The 17286-nt window shown below is 55.6% G+C and overlaps 2 protein-coding genes across 2 annotated transcripts; one reads left to right on the top strand and one right to left on the bottom strand.

The window, feature by feature from the left end:
- Window positions 1-4849: 4849 nt before the first annotated feature.
- Window positions 4850-6505, bottom strand: ColSpa_08622 (uncharacterized protein; the record flags this gene model as incomplete). Its single annotated transcript, XM_049274834.1, has 1 exon — window positions 4850-6505. The coding sequence occupies one exon, from the start codon at window positions 6503-6505 to the stop codon at window positions 4850-4852; it is 1656 nt and encodes a 551-aa protein (XP_049130791.1).
- An 8987-nt stretch (window positions 6506-15492) lies between these two features.
- On the top strand, window positions 15493-16365 carry ColSpa_08621 (uncharacterized protein; the record flags this gene model as incomplete). The annotated part of the gene is made up of 1 exon (XM_049274833.1): window positions 15493-16365. The coding sequence occupies one exon, from the start codon at window positions 15493-15495 to the stop codon at window positions 16363-16365; it is 873 nt and encodes a 290-aa protein (XP_049130790.1).
- Window positions 16366-17286: the final 921 nt, after the last annotated feature.

The following is a 17286-nucleotide window of genomic DNA, read 5'->3' as shown; positions in this document are numbered from 1 at the left end:
ATGCAAATAGAATGTGCTGGCGGATAAGGAGGTGGTGGGCAAGGGACCGTGAGATGCGCCGCGGCGTTGCGGTGGTGGAGGGGTTCGAGCTTAGGTACGGATAGGTAAGGTAAGGTTGTCGGGTGTGATACAACTGTTTGGCGGGGGTTGCTGACGTGCGAGAAACAACGTGAAAGTGGTTTTAAAGTGGAGGTACACAGAGTCAGAGCAGTTAACAGCCCGGACTACGTAATGCTGGCTCAGTCGTCGTAGGCGCCGAGGGAGGCGATGGCATGTGGCAGAAGGGACGCACGATGGCTATTGGGCTTAAACGGAAGGGACGGCAGGAGACGGCAGACACGGCCTCGATGCCCAGGAGTCTTTTGCTAGCGGAGGTGGATCCGAGTACTTGCTTGTCTGTTAGCCCTGGGTCGTGTGTTGTTTCCCCCCTCCCCCAACCCCAAATTCTGTGCAGACTTTGTGTTTGCCTGACCAAGGCGACGGGTATCGTAGATAGCGGGTGGTCTTTAGCTAAGCAAAACAAGGGCGGGGGGGGGGAGGTGCTGTTGGTGCAGACATCAGCCACGGGCACGAGCCATATCAGCGCCATCCTGCTCCCGGTGAGAGCCGAGAAGTGGGGGGCAGAGCTAACGACGCTAGGCCTCGTCTGGTACGGGCATCACTAAACTCCTGCGATGCCACGATGCAATGCTGGGTCCCTGAAAGTATCATTGGTCGCGGGTGTGTACCACGATATGTGTCCATGTGGCTTGTCTTGTCACCTGTGACATGGCGGTGTTGCAACTCTCCACCTTCCTGGGTAACTGGGTTCGGTTCCATCGTTCCTGCCATGCCATGTGCGGCGGTCGGGTTTTTTTCTGCATCGTCGTCATGTCTCCGGCCTTGGGCTGGCGACGTTCTTCCATGGCAATCTACCCCAAGGTAGTCTCTCAGACGCCCCGCGGCGACGATGGCGACGGCGATATCCATCGTTCAGAAGCAGACGCAGAGTCTTCGCATTCCTTTTGCGATCCTCGGTCCCTGCGCCGTCGTCAGCCGCAGCGCCCCTCCACTCAAAACGTCTGTGAATGTAACTTTTGCAAAACTCAACTCCACGTTTCCAACTCGACCCCGACCTGGACCAGCCAGTCAGTCTCGGCAGAAGTCACCAAAACGGAATCGTACCAAGCACTTCCAAGTCGCGCGTGAAACACCGCCTCGCCCTCCCTCTCCACAGCTTCGGAGCGCGCTTGTCTCAATCGACGTTCCTCTTCGCCCTCACGTCTTAGCCTTGTTCTTAACCCTGGTATTACCAGACTCCCCACCCGGTCCCGCTGAACCTCTCCCCTAGTCCAGCTGAGGGACTGCCGCCAGCGATGACGGCTCTGCGCTGATCAATCATGGCTGTGCCGCGCTACCTGCGCGAGACGACAGCCTAGGCGCCGTCTCGCGTCAATCGGGCCATACAATGCGCTGGCTTGGCCATCGCCCAAAAATACAAGAACAAAAAACGCCTTGTGGAATCGCCAGAGTTGAGGCTACGGTTCGGCGGCCGGCTACCTCTGCGCGGTTAGGCCATCCGCCTTGCAATAGCGGTTGAGCGGCTCTGTCGGAAACGACGTGCTAATCTCGGCTCCTAGCGCTGGCCACATTGAATATGGTCCAGATCCGGCCCCTGACTGGCTCAACAAACTGGTGCTACATCGCTTCATCCCCAGCGGCATCATCCATCGCTGGACAGATTGGCAATTCTGGGAGCTGGGCCAACCACAGGCCATGGAAAGCAGAAGCATCGTACCCATCTTCAGGACGGCCCGCAGACTGATACCGGCACCCTAGTTGCGGTCCGGAGTTGGCCATATCCCCTGCCTTTCGCGGAGAGCCTGTAACCTGGAGCCATATTCCACCAGCAGAACACCCACAACACCGCTTCCATGCCATTAAGAGATCTGTTCGCAACTTCATACACACTCAGTCTTGCTTTTGTCTCACGGAGTTTTACTGGCGCAGAATCTAGTAGAGAATGGTGTCGATAGTGACGGATGCGCTGTTCACGACGGGCGAGGGTGTGTTTTCCCCCATTTAAGCTATTCGTGCACTTGGCTCGCCGCCACCAACGCCACGAGAAATTAAAGATACGACATCTGTGGTTGACAGGAGCCAAAGTACGCACCCCATTAATCCCCGATCCCAATCAGGTAAGGTTACGGGATTGCCGATCACTGTGGCGCACCTGACCGACAGGGACACGACCGGATCCCGGCGAATGACAGTCGTTCCTCATCCTGATCCGTGGACCCTTCGATCGGAGCAACTTGGGGTCCAGAAGCGACCTCGGCATCTAAACTATTCAAATTCGAATCCCAACCGCCTGTCTAAGACAACCTCAATTGCACGGGCCATATCGACTGCAGATGTATGTCTTTGATGTTTCGACGACAACTCGCTACACAAAGTGCCACGCCTATGATGCCTCCGTTCTCTTAAAGACGTCTCGATCGCATTGTCTTAACGAACCGAGACGTATGAACAACCTCCAATGACGGTGAAGGAGCCTCAATGTGTCAGAAGGAACCATGTTCATATTGCAGAAGACGCCATCTTTGGACTGGCAACCCAACAAGAAGCACAAGGTAATGTCTCTGAACGCATTGGCGGCTGTTGCCGTGCATGGACGCTAGTCCGATTGATTGGATATCAAGCCATCAACTTACGAGAGGACGCCGACACGAGCTAGAATTCAACGTTGAGGCGGCTGCATAGCATTTATTAAGCCTCTGAGCCGTCTGGTACCAAGCCTCCGGTGCATGGCGGCATGGCGCCAACCCCCTGGGACTGCTTGACCCGCGATGAGAGGGCCATTACTTACCGCATGCATCGCCCCAAGACCTTGGGATGCTATATCGACGCCTCGTGGCCTCGTGGCGCCTCCCCTGAATATCAGACATAGCAAGCGCTGTCTAGCCGACGATAAGGTATGGCGTCAGAGCTTATGGCAAGCCCTCACGACGTTGACAAGCCACATGGACATTTGGCCCCCATTTATTTGAGGCTCTGGTATCCTTCCGCATTCCGGCTAGATTTCGATTTGCTTGTGCTTCACGTGTCCTGCAAGATTATGTGCCTTGAAATGCTCCAGAGTTGAGTCTCGGAGTAAACTTCCCCTAGGAGTCTCCAATGCTGTCTATACGAATTGCCGTCTTCGTAGAGGCTGCCAGCCAGACCACATTGTCACCTTAGCGGTGTCTTGGGAAGCCTGCGAAAGACACCCATCCCGGAATCCGATGCAGTCACATCTAATACCATCGACTTGGCGCGGACCCCCTAGAGACTTGTTTGTCTCTAGGCTTTCAGCCCCCGTAATAGAGTACTGCTTCTGTACAGCATCTCTGACCGATGCGTCTGCTGAACACCCCCCCGATCGATGTCGCGAGCCCATGCCCCTCAACATCATGACCCAACCGCACAGGGAATCTGGCAGAATGTAATGAAGTTCAGCAGCGTGGCGCCGCGGCGAAGACCGAAGTATGCGACGGCATGCTAGGCAATGGCGCAGGCGGCGGTGTCTCGTCCACAGCCAGGCACTCTCCGTCAAGTTCAACCGCCTCTTCCTTGTGCTCAAAGCCTGGAGGGCCAGTGGGAAACCCGCGGCTCGCAGGACTCTGTCCCGTTCAGCTGACGGATCGCGAAGATGGAACCTCCCTACCCAACGCATGCAGCCATGAGCCTTGCGCTACTCCTTCTCGGGTGATCTCCATGCAAGGGCATGCACCGCGGCGGGCCTCCCTTGGGGTGCCTTGGTCGTCTGCTTTGCGGTGTTGTGTCGTGCGTCGTCAATCATGACCCCCAGCGTGAAATGAAGCTGCGAGTCGGGTCTAGTTTCCCAGCACTCGTGCCAACCCGGCGCAGTGTCGACGCTTCGCGTTCAGGGACAAGTGCGTTATATTCTGGCTTCTTCACTGTTAGCCAGACCACCAGGCTAGCCTATGAAGCAAGCCGCGGTCCAAGGTACTGTCCACCTGGTCATCGTTTGATATACATGAACCACAGCCGGAGGCCGAAAAGAATGCATCAAGTTGCCCCGGCAGCCATCGCGTCTTGGTTCGAGCAGTCAGTCGGCTATCACCTTCCCGCAACCTGTCATGAAAGACACTAGAGTTTTTTTTTAGTAGTTTTTTTTGGAGCGGAATGGGCTGACACGCCCCGAAGACACCGATTTGGTCAAGTTGGCCGCCGTTGACTCTTCAGAAACATGTCTTTAAGAAAGGAAAGGAGGCCAGTTTGCGCCCCTCGACGATCAACGGGAACCCTTACCGACCTGCCACGGCTGGATGGGCGTCTCGGTGAGACGACGTCAAGGCCACCCTGCAAACGTCGCACGCGGAGCGTGAGCCGACGAGGAGTTTTTTTGTTGTGTTTACCATCTAGCGAGGTATGTGACGACGCCTTTCGGTCAGACTGTTGCCGGAGCCAGCAGCTCCTGGGCCTGGCTCATCGTCTCACGGCCTAGCAACTTCACACGCCAGGCCAATGACGGGATTGTCATGGTCTCGTTATCGAAGAAGGAAGGCGTTTGTCCAAAGAGAGAGAGAGAGAGAGAGAGAGGGAAAACAGAATAATAGACCAATAGAGCTACATATTGGCATGCAAATCCAGCTAGAGACGCGACACCATTAGATATTCGGGTCCGTTCAAGCCATGATCCCAGACAGCACCAGTGAACCACTACGGTCAATCATTATGACGGGCCGGGGGAACGAGTCTATAGAAATCTGCCTTGGTGACAACGGCCGCGTGTTCGATCCACCGTACCGAGAAAGGTATTTATCCGCTTCAAAGGACACTCGCTAGCCAAAAAAATAAAAATGCTTCATGCATCGGCCATCTTAACGTCCTCCTCCGTCTTCTCGGCCGGTTCCTTTTCTTTTCTCATGAGCCAGGCCATCAAGGACCACACCAGCTTCATGGCCTCGATACGCTGTTCCAGGACAAAAAAGTCGTACCAGGGACTGCGGCGCACCTCAACCTGGCCCCACCTACGCTGGGTGTCATCCTCGCCCGCGCCTTCGAGCACCTCTAGAAGACGCTCCGGCACACGCACGCGCAGGATACTAACATGGTGGAACAAGGAGCTGATGACATAAATGTCGTCGTAGCCAGCTCCTTTGACCTTGCCAATGGCCTCGTAGCGAGTCTTGCGGTCCCAGCTGGCCGAGGGCGGGCGGATCATACGATAGTTGTCGTAGATGGACATGTTTTTGCGCGGTCGTTTGCTGGCGGGCTGACCCGTCTCAGCGTCGACGTTATCCTTGTCGCCCTGAATGGCATCCCTCTCAACCTCCCGGCCGATAGGGCCCCCAGAGCCTCCTCCCCAACGAGGCTTGGTAGCCCACCAAGCACCTTCACCAAACCGCTTCTCTGTCTTGCCCTCTCTCGCACGGTGCTGCGCCGTGACGAGGGCAGCTACCAGTTCACGAGCCAAGTCGATGGCCTGGTCGTTTTCGTTTTCGAAGGACGTGGTTGCGCGAGCAGAGACGGCCGCCAGGGGACCTTCCACCACACCTTGGCGAGCAGCTTCACGCGTCCTGGGTGTGCGGAAGATGAAGGTACACCCAGAAGCAAAATAGGAGCTTCTCGGGGCCAGTGGTTCAACCTGACACTTGGAGGACTGCGAAGGGGAGGGTGCGGCTGTAATGTGCAGACGGGGCTCGGTTCGGGGAGCTGAAACGTTGCAACCAAAGTCATATGCCACGAGCTTGAGAAAGGCTGTCAGAAGGCTCTGGCGATACTCGCCAGGCATTGATGAGCCGGCTGAGGTGCGGATGACACGCTGGTGGCCCGGGGTCTGCGGGTTGTCCCGCTCAGACTTGTCCGCATCAACGACGGTCTTGTCTCCCGTCTCTTCGAGGGGCTTTGAAGGGTTGGACGTATCGTCCCAGTAAGTAGTGAAGGCCTCGAGGCATCTGAAAAACTCGTACGAGTTGCCAAGGCGTGCCTGCTGCTGGCCCTTGGGCGCGGGAATGCGCCTTACTGTTCGGAAGGCATCTTCATTGGAATGAGACAGCTCACGCTTACGATCGAGATAGGTCTGACAGCCAGGGGACTGGACGCCGTTGTTCAGAACGTTGCGCGTCTCTGCATTCTTCTCACGTGCTTCATCTGGGGAGAGCCGGTCCCATCCCTCAAAGCTGGGCAGGTAAGTCGAGTCCGGGAAAAGGTCTGCGGGAGGGGTGTCCGGGATGAGATGTATGCCCAAGGCGTCAAAGATGGCGGATGTGACGTCTCCGGGGCGATATACATTTTGCAGGATTGAAGTCAGTGGCTTCGCTTGATCGGTTGGCGCCGAGGGGGCGTGTAGTTGGGGTCGGCTTTGAGGAAGGGTGACAGGCGTTGGAGGGGGCACATCCTTTGGGTCGACCTTGACACCTGTTGGCAGATTTGCTAGGGGACCATAGTTAGGATGACATGTTCTTCGATCTTTGGATGGATATATGAATGTGACAGCAGCTTTGACGGCACAAGACATGAGAAGTGTGTAAGAGGGCAAGGCGATCTCGGGGATTTGATTGGCTGAAGGCCTGATCAGTGATGTGTGTGATGCTTTCGGGCGGCGGAGGTGGATGGGGCCGGGCCTGTGCGACCCCGCGGGCGGTCCGCCAAGGAGAGGGCGCCAAAGAACCGAAGCAGATCAGGCACGGGAGGGGCGTGTTCCTGTTGCAGGATCGCGAGACGTGACGGCATGAATAGCTTGCGTGCTTATGTTTGGACATCGGTGAGGCATCCATGGCGTTGAACGACGGAATTTGTGTTTAGGTAAGTGAGAAAAGGGGCGGTTGAAGGGACGGGAGGGGGTGTTGAGGTAGTGAAGAGAAAAAAGAAGAGACCTGGAAAGTCTACACGCGTCTCATGCTGAAGAAGGCGAGGCTGCAGAGGCTGCAGAATTGACTCTGGCGTAGGAAGTAGCCGAGTTGTCTCCTTCGTCGCTCAGGTAGAAAGACATGGCAACAGCTGGCACTGATCGGGCCAAATGGAAATGATGGAAATGCTAAACTCACCCAAGGCGGGGTATGTGCCGAACATGGCGTCGTGAACGTCCCAGACAAGTTGTCTGATTGTGTGATGACACGGCAATGGATTGCCTCTCGACGGTCGTGAGTTGAGGTGAGGTGAGTAGATAGGCAAGAGGAGGTCCTGTCAGCGGCGAGAGTGGCGGTGGTGGAGAGGGAGGGAGAGCGCGCGAAAGGCGAGCGGGGTCAAGGCCTGGTCAATTTGGTGACATATGGATAAAGAGAAGGGATATGTATTCCAACTCGGGCTCAGATCAGGGACATGGTTGATACTCGGGTCTGACTTCTTACGATGGCCGGATCGACTGACTTCACCTCTCTTGTCTGGTGGGATCAAATAGAAAAGAAAAAAGAAAAAGGACAGAGTGCAGATGAGTAAAGGGGACACAGAAATTCAATTCGACCCCAGGCAATTGGGAGAAGGAGAGATGGTATGCCGGAAAAGCAGGAGACCAGAGGAGCAGCAACCCGAAAGAAGCGACGCTGCATTTGGTTGGTACCAGAGCGAAAACCCTCCTGTTCTTTACCTGCCTTGTCAGTCCTAAGGCAATGGAGCAATTACATAGCACCCCTGGAACGGCCTCTGAGTGTGCATACGGCGTTGCGTATCACGAATGCTGCGAATGGTAAGGTAAGGTGGGCGAGATGGGGAGTTCACAGCAGAAGTCGCAGAAGCGAAAACTTGGCGGCCGTTGCTGTGTGCAGCCGACTGGTTGGTGGTTGGTGCCTTTGGCGTGCTGGATGTGCTTCCCAGGGTTGTTTGTGGTGCTGATCACAGCCGTTAGGCATGCTCTTGTTGGACCTGATGGCCAGTGGCCCACACACGTACAATGCAACGTCGCTGCACCTTTGTGGGCTCTTTTCCTCGTCAGGGAGCTTCCAACCGGTCAATTAGCAGTTTGTCTGTTGGTTTGGCTTACCACGACCCCTGGAACAAGATGGAGGCAAGAGCTATGATTTGCTCCTCGAGGCAAAGAGGAGCGAGTAGCTGCCTGCCGTGCCTGCTTTCGGGGTTCTTTCCGCCTGAGAATTGTGGCTTTTGGGACAGACATGAGCAGGGGGGGGGGGGAGCAGTGCCCAAGCACCCGAGTCTCCAACTTCCAACCACCAACAGTCAAGTCCCTGCGCCCGGTGGCTCTTGTGCGGTTGGCCCCGATTCTATCTGGGACTGGTTACGGATAGCGGTCGATGTTTCCGTGAGGGGGTTTCCAACGTCGACATGGGTGCGCAGGCTGCTGAATCATCCCCGGATCGGAGAAACATGGCGGCATTTTCGTGGTGAGCTGGAGTGGGTCCTGCCGACAGGGCGGGATCGACCGTTCCGGACGCTGACGCTTGCCGCTCCGTCGCATGGTCAACCTGGCGTGACCCGGAGAGGAGGAGCGCCGGCCGAGTCAGTCAGCAATTCACGGCCAGTCGAATCCCAATGTCGTGCAACCGACAGCGCCTGTTGCCTTGCCAATATGCTAGCCTCTGCAAAAGCACGTTCAAATGCGGCATGTCATATAGATGTGACTTGTGATTTTCCAACTACGGGCCGTTGCTACGCCTGGGCTACTCACCTTGCTAACTTGCAACACTGTACTCACGGCACGTAGACTGGGCAGCAGACCCCTCCTGCATTGGCGACGCCTATATATTGCCTGGATGTTGTACACTGGATCCTTCTGCCCGCTGCGCCGCGAGTTAGATGTTGCCCTGTCGCTCTGATCAAACCTGGCCCAAGAGCGGAGTCTTTACGCAGGTGGAAACTCAAGCCGCCTGTTCTCCTCGTCTACCGATCTCCGTCCCAGCCGGACGGTGCGGCTTCGATGTTTCGGGATGGAGGCCCTGTTGCTTCTCTTAGCGCGCAGACCGGAGTGCCAGCTAGCCATTCCAGCAAAGCTGCCGGGGTTGTGACAAAATAATGTATCAACCTCATACACAATGCTTTTCAGAGGTCGATAGCAAAGCTGCCGCAAGACAAGACACCCACTGATGTAACAAAATCAGTACCTCTAGATGCGTCAGAACGTCTTCTATAAGCCCGTCTACTTGTGTTTAGCAAAAGTGCGTCGGAACGATCTACTTTGAGTAGAGCAGGTTGCGAACAGCAGCCGGCGAAGCGGCACATTTTTGGGTCACCCGAGAGCCTACGCCACGAGGAAGCGTGAACGGTCAGCGGGTGGTTCCCCCCTAGAACCATGATGTCCGCCTGCTATCGCTTTGCCTTTGGTTGATGGTGGCCGTGGTTGACGTGGTGGTGGTGCAGAAGCTTCCGTGGGTGGGGGGCTTGACGTGCAGAAGTCTTGTCTCTGGTGCAACATGTTGATTGCACATCACGTCAAGCTTCGTCAAAACCAAACACACTGCGGAAAGATAAAAATTAGCCATCGTAGACGTTCCCTACTTGCTACCCAAGTCGCCTCCCGTTCCCGGTGGAAAACCAGAGTAGACGAGCCATTGCGAATGCTATGAAACTGCGCTATTCCTCCTCGTTTGCCCCGGTTCACTTTTGTGGTCTCAGGATGTTGTTGTCTACCTAAGCGTCCCCTCGGCTTTAGGTAGTCCTAGCCTCGCCTAAGCTTACTCGTCCTTGCTTTTCATGATACTACCCGGGCCCCGAGCACATCCAGTACACGGACATGAGAGCGCACCGGTCATGTACGCGTAACTATGTTTCGGTCGTCTGCAAGCCAAGAAAAAAAATCAGAAGACGAAAAAGCCCCCAATCATCCACAGCCATTTCCTCCGTCACCAAAAAAGGTTGATTGACTTTGCTTCTCGACGCACGTTCATCCTTTCTCCCAGCAAAGTTGGTGGACTGAGCCGTCGGGCAGCCCGTCAAACCATCTGACATCTACGACAAAAAGTGTATAACATAGATCTGACTAGTCTCACCATTACGAGGGCCAATCGCTTTTAGGCGAACGCGAGGCAACAATTCTGACACTACGGTTGCCGTCGATTCCTACTACCTTCTGCCATACGTTGCCGAGTCTCGATACGGTCATGATTGCTAGTAACTATTCGGTGACTTGTTCCCCGAAGACCACGATAATGTTTGGCCGTCGAGTTTCACTCTGCATTTATGGTTGTTAGCCACTGTTTGATGATCCGTGGATCCTGCACGGGAGAAAATGCACATAAACATAGCAGCGGCTCGTTATTGAATCAGTACTGCCTTGAGAATGACTCGGCTTATCTGCCAGCCGGCCACCTGTTCTTCTTAAGCTAGTGTCTCTCGTCAAAGCCCTGTCCCGTCTACTCATCCCTATGCACCCGGAACGGAGGGTCCCTTCCATCATGTGCATCCACTCTGGCAGGAGGGTTAACAACCGAATTTGAACAACCGAAACCATCATGGTCTGGCTCCTTTGTTCTTCTCGTTTCCCCAAGTCAGTCGCAAACCGAACCTAGGCTGGGGGCAAACTTGACGGTGAGAGCGAGTTGATGGAATGGGCTGTGCTGCTAGCATGTTTGGAAGACGTGTGTTTTCGTCATGTCGATATCCGAGACGCGCCAATAAGACGGTCCCCAGCTAAGGTCCTATTCTTGAACTCCGGCAGCGGCGCGAATAACAGGGCAAGCGGTTAAGAGCGTGGCGTGCAAAGACATCTTGGCATACTTTCAAGGAATACCCCGTGCGGGTTGTCAAGTTGATCGACCAACTAGCCCCTATGTGTTTGACGTCTCGGTGGGTAGTGGGGAGGGAGAAGGGGGCCAAGACCAAGGATGCGCACTTTGCAAACGGCTGCGGGGTGCGCTTCGCTTTCGTGTACGGACTGGGAAGAGCCTGCGAGCTGCCATCCCAAGCGTCCACTTTGGGTGGTCATGCCACGAGGCCGAACGGCCAGGGTGTTGCCTGTGATAGCTTCATAGTACACACACTACGTAGTACGTAATGCTTTGGGCCTGGACGGTAACAGGTTATGTGCTGTATTGAAGGCTTGTCTTACTGCAAACTAGTTGTCCGCCAGTGCTCCGACTGTCTTGATTCTCAGACTATCACCAGGATCGTTAATGGCTCGGTGGGCGAACATGGAGGCGAATGGGATGGAGGAAAGGTAATGAGAAGAGTAGCGCTGAGTTTCTGATAATCGAAGCACGCGAATGCCGAGAAAATAGTTCCTCGCTACCTCTGGCTGGCTGCGACCGTTCACCCTCAGAATATGAGGTGAAGCAACACACGACGAGGGTTGGCCGAAGAGGGGACGAGTTGAGTGTCACTGAGGACGCTTTCCACCGAGTGCACCGCCAACCAGGCCATGAGGACGATTCTGGCAGGTGGATGGTTGATGTGTTCGCAATTTGGTTGAAGCGCGGACGACGAGCCCGCTTCTCTCTACTCGAGCGTGCTTCACGCAAGCTGTTTCCTGTTTCCTACAGGCTTGCGTGCACACCGCGGGATGGCTGCACGATGTTGCCTCATGCGGCCGGAATGGGAGCGAGATGCGTTCTGGTTAACGGTCGAGGCAGGGCTTCTCCGGATTTACGAGCGACAAGAGGGACAGCGGTATACGGCCCGCATCTTGTTTGGGAGATGAAGGCGCACAGGGCGTAGACTGGATGCTATTTACAGACGACCTTGACGCTGACGAGGTGGACCGCAGACGGGAAAGACCAAGCGGAGCGGGCGAGGAGGAGGAGGAGAAGGACAAGGCCAAGATGATGGTTAGCCGGGGGTTGAGGGCCACAAAGTTTGCAGTCAGCCGGAGAAATAAATCTGGAATAGATTGGCTGACAGGTAGAGGATGCGCGCGGTTGGCCTCTTGGTGGTGGCCAGACGCGCAGCTGCCGGGTTGGGCGCGGCCATGAGTCGTCCATCTATCATCTGGCTTCAACGGGGCAAGGAGCGCTTGTGCGACAAAACAGTTTGGGCTGGTGAGTGTAGGGACCAAGTATATCGTGTGTACTGAGATGGGGAGGAGCAGGCCGAAGAGGAACTTGCTGCTGGATGACGCCAGACACCAAGGTCGGTGACGAAGAATGCGTGAAGGGGCGGGGAGATGCAATATCGAAACATCTCCTTCTGCCTCAGACTCAACCCAAGAAGGAGAGGATTGCCCCGTTGTACAAGAACAAGCGAAAGGAAGAGAGTACCGTACGACATTGGCCTAGCATGAAAATGAGGAAACAGCTGGGCAGACGGAGAGATACGCCTTTCCTTCCCTCTTCCGACGGTAGGATCCACCTCATCCCCCCACCTTTCAAGGGTCTTCCAGCGTTTCTGTGTGGCCGATTCGGCGCCAGCGGATGGGGATCATGCAGGGGTAAAAAAAAAACCAAAAAAAAAACCGCCAAACGATCGGGCCGTGACCCGACGGTTGCTGTAAATTCCAGGTTCGGAACGTACTGTACACTACACCACCTATTGAGAAAGTTCGACTGATGATAGGAAAGGTGGGAAGGGAAGGCGGGAATATGGGAAGATGGAAATGTATGGGAGGGATCATGCCTAGCGAGTCTTTCGGGGCTAGGCTGTCGCAGATCTGGCGGGAGTACCTAATGAGATGCAGCCATTCACAGTCGTCCATCCCCCCTAAATCGGTTCCCGTGAGCAAGACACCTTTTGACTTCTTGAGTCCAAGTGCCACCCGAAGGGGGGCTGGGGACCCCTGGCCTGGAACACACCTGGGGTCGCTTGGGGGCGGGTTTTCGTGCTTCAGGTGTGTTACAGACCAGGGGCTCGCCGTTTTTGGGGCGCCATTCCCATTGTTTAGAGCCGATGAGGAACGTCAAGGGACAACACGCCAACTTGAGCCTCCCCTGACCACGCGCACACTCGCGCATATACACATGCACCTTTTTTCTGGAGGCATCCCTGCAACACTGCTCCCAGCGGCAGCAGCAGAGCACGAGCATTGATGGTGTCTGTCGCAGCATGGAAGGATTGGTCAATGTTTGATGGATCTCTGCGTCTCTTCCTCTGTCTCTTTCGGGCGTCCCCCATGACAGGATTGGCTGGCTGGTTGGGCATTGGCGACCGTGTCTGAAGCGGTTGCTTTGGGAGGAAGGGACGAAGGCCGATAGCAGGAGCACACACTGGGTTAGTGAAGAGTGAGTGCATCAAGTGCATCAAGTGCTCCTGCCGCTTCTGCCGCTTCTGCCGGAGTCGATTCTGCTGCGGCTGGTCGCCGCTACGAGTCGAGTCAACCACGGACTCGAGGGAGACGATGTCTACAATCGTACTAGTGTACGATATACCAAGCACGCAAAGCCCATCCCCTTTGGCCTTGTGTGTGCAGATGCAGCAGCCCCGTATTTGCATGCCCGTCATCGCCGTCCACTTATGGGTTTGGTTTGGTCTGGTTTGGTCTGGTCTGGTCTGGTCTGGCTGTGTGTCTCTGCTTCGGTCATGGACTGGGGTCTGTCACTTCGGTCGTCCTCGTTTAAAGTAAGGAGAGGTAAACGAAGTAACGCTGTCGCTCGGCGCCTACCGTCCACTTCCTGCCTATGCCCGACCACCCACCCCCCCAGGGTAGCCGAACGGTATCAATGTCAAGACGTATGTGGTCCATGCCATCACCATGTAACACGCAAGTGCCTGCTTGCATGTAGCATGTAGCATGCTGGTTGTCCGTCTCTGTTTGTGAGAGGTCTCGAAAGAGGTGTGTGTGGTCCCTGTCCCGCACAATCGGAGAGACATCCCGCGAGCCTCAGTCAAGTCCAAGACTCAGACCGCAGACCCTGCCGTACCAGACAAGACCGGACCATACCGTACCAATACCATACATACCAAACCACTCCAAACCAGGCCGGACCAGGCCTTTTCTGTGTCTTCCCCCCCCCTCCCATGCCATACCCTGCTTTCCATACCTTACCCTCCTCTAGTCTCTTACACTTTCCCTTTACCCCGACCCTCTCCTTCATCTTCTCCCTACTACCGCCTTCGATTCTTTCCGTGATCTTCACGTTTTCAACTTTTCACTTCTTTCCTCCACTAGCCTGGTGGTCGGTCTCGAGGCCTGTTTGCCCGGTTCGACGATTACGACGACTACGACGACTGTTCGATATCGCCGCCCACCACCGACTCTCACCAACTTGGCTCCCTTTCCAAACGGCTTCTTGCCGTCTTCAATTTACAAAACAGGTCACTCATGATCCTTTGTAAACCGACCTAGATGGCCGGCTAGGCTTCTCCTAGTATCTGTCTTTCTTCTTATTCCCGTTTCGGGACCATTTTTCGATTCTTACACTCTTCGGTTCTCTGCGACTGGAATCGCAACATATTACAACAATGTCGAGTTCAAATCGGAATGCAAACCTGCCGGGTGGGGCTTTCATAACGACCTTCAACGGCAAAAGGTGTACGGCCAGGCCGAAGGGAGGAAACAACACGAGGTCGAATAATCAGCAGCAACGGTCGACAAGTACGTCGCTTTCGACATCGAGCTCGACGCCACAAGCGACGCCTCCACCGAAAACAAGCGCAGCGCCTCTGCCAGTTGCAACTCCTTCTCCTGCGCCGCCGCCGCCGGTGGCATCGTCGTCGACAACACAACCACCGCCAGCAGCCGTTTTGACTTCCACTTCAGCGAGTACGACGAGCTCCTCATCACCCCCTCCACCCCCTCCCCTTCCAGTTGCGACTTCCTCTTCAATACCACCGCCTGCTCCCGTGGTCTCAAGCTCTCCCCCGCTTGCGCCAGCATTGACGTCTTCCACGCCACTCGTTGATGCGGAGCCTCCGGCCACTCTCCCTACCTTCAACAACATACCCATCATTCCCGTGCTGAGTTCACCGCCTACTCCTGCGCAAATAACCCCTCCTGTGTTCTCATCCTCCCCGATACCCGTACCCGTTGTATTACCAGGAACCAGCCAGACTGATGCCAACGCAGTCCCAACACCGCCTCCCGCTCAAACGTCGTCATCTTCGTCCACGAACAGCGCGGGATCAGGAGCAGGCGTCGGCGCAATCGCTCCTTCACCTCCTTTAAATCCTGGCACAGCTGCAGGCGAGGCTGGCAGCGATTCTCCTGCATCTGGTGAGACCTCCTCTGGAAACAGCAGATCTGGCGGCGTGGGTACCCCGGTTATCATCGCCTCGAGCGTAATTGGTGCTGTAGTAGTGCTTGGCCTGCTTGGCTTCCTTCTTTGGTTCTGGCGGAAGAGACTGCTTAAGAAGCGCCGGAGCACTCTCCTCACGCCTTTGTCGACGGATCCCAGCTTCAGGCATGCCGAGAAGTCATCATATATCATCGACAGGGGATCTTTGGGCCCGACACCACGCTCAGCCAAGCTTAAGGCGGCGCTCGGATACAACTTCCAACGGTTCCGCGGCCAACTGGGAGCGTTGGTTTCGCGCAATCGGGACAGCAGCCCGACCAGCAACCGTTCTCAGTTCATGAATGTTTCTCAGCACAGCCGTAATAGCTCGTCCTTGTCGAATCATACTGGACCACGGGATGTGATCACGACAAAAGATCGGGTCAAGGACTGGTGGGAACGGTTGACGGCGGATATGAATTTTAACTGGCGCCTCCGCGGCGACAGAGACGTGGACAAGGACGCCCTTGTCTCGGCGCGCGATGTGAAGGATCGAAAAGCGGCCGTGGGTGGGCAGCCCGATTTTTTGACGCTTCTGGGTATGGACGACAAGGAAGTCGAGAGGGAGGCGCAGCGAAGGCGGCTCAGCCGTGGCCAGGGCAGTGCCGGCTCAGCAGACCACTTCCTCGGAGGCCTTGGGCTCAACTTCGATAATGCTGCGGCAAACCCCTTCTCGGATGTCAACGCATTGCCTCACGACTCGGCAAAGCCAGCGCCGCTCACCGTGGTCAACCCAGGCAACAATCCCTTCTCGGATGCTAACGCCATTTCGGCGCCGGCCGCAGCAGCAAAGCCGCCGTCAACGTACGTTGCGGACTTGCGCCGGTCTCGAGGAACATCATTCGGCGGCGGCACGACAAGGCCGCCCAGTGGTTCGACATATTCACCTCGTCTGGAATCCATGTACCGGGACTCAATGCAAAGTGTGGAAAGCTTTGCCACAAGGCGGAACAAGTTCCGATCCGACCCGTTCGATTTGGAGCGGCCTGAGCTACTTGGGAACCGTACGACGCAGGCAAGCAGCAATTACAGCCAGGTCGGTGGTGGCCCGCCTCGAGTGCCAGGCTCAGCCCACACACGAGCCGATAGCTTCAGCTCGAAGTACAGCAGCGGGGTGAGCATGGACGGCTGGAGCGATCCAGGCCCAGATGTTGGGCCATCTTCGAGCGGACCGAGTTATCGCTACGAGACTGAGAGCCCGATTGCGGGATACCGCCCTGGCGAGCAGAAGACGGTTGGGCGGAGACCCAGCGGAGGGAGCCAGAATAGCGTCGGCAAGGCGCTGTAAACGCACTTCCGAACCTTGTATTACAAACTCAAATCTTTTCATTCTTTTCACTACTTGTACAAACGTTGGTCGGAGTGGCGGACCCGAGGGAGGGAAGGGATAGGAAGGAAAGGGAGGAGTGACGGTCTTACGCGATACGCAGCTTTGGAACGCTGCCACCGGTGGCATTTCTGATGAAGAGAGGGAGGGCAAGCGAAGATACCAAGAACAAAAAAGGAACGGACGCAGAGCCGGGTCCGGGTATGGTGTTTTTGGTGTTTATTCTTTTTTTTTTTTTGTTGGAGGGGAGGGGAGGTGGACACGCATACACACACACACACACATTGTCTGTGTCCCTTTTATTTTATCTCAACGAAGCAAAGCGAGCTTTTGGTCGTGAGATTACATATTCCCGCCTGCTCCCCAGCTTACATTACCGAAGTCGGGGCGAAGGGCGGGGAACAGCACAAGGCCTGTTCTAAGGTAATGATTATGTTATATCAATCCTACAAAAACGAAACTGTTACCAACATTTTGAGTGCTTAGTGCTTTGTTTCGTGGTATATCGGTGTACAGCCATAAGTTGAGCATTGGAAAGGCACGCGGGCCGAATTCCATCAGGTAACGCTAGGGTAAGATGGCATTGAGATGGCTGCGACTTGTACGTAACCGGAGACGAGACCGGCCATCCGGGCGCCCGGCCGGGGGTGGCCGGCAGGAAAGAAGCATGAATTTGGGACGAAGTGGAGCCTCAGTTGACAATGGGTACCCATGACAAGGTAACAGAAATGGTCTCATGAATAGACAGCTGCCCGCCAGTGGCGGCAGGATTGCACATCGTAGTACCCTTATTGGCCACCTGCGCACGAACACGACCACACCACTTTCTTTCCCAGTTGACGTCTGTCATCAGGTACGTATTGTGCCGTCATGTCTTCGGCA

The sequence above is a fragment of the Colletotrichum spaethianum genome, assembly GCF_022836535.1.
Source record: "Colletotrichum spaethianum MAFF 239500 DNA, contig23, whole genome shotgun sequence".
NCBI classification, from domain to species: domain Eukaryota; kingdom Fungi; phylum Ascomycota; class Sordariomycetes; order Glomerellales; family Glomerellaceae; genus Colletotrichum; species Colletotrichum spaethianum.
This window is presented reverse-complemented; position numbering and strand designations above follow the sequence as displayed.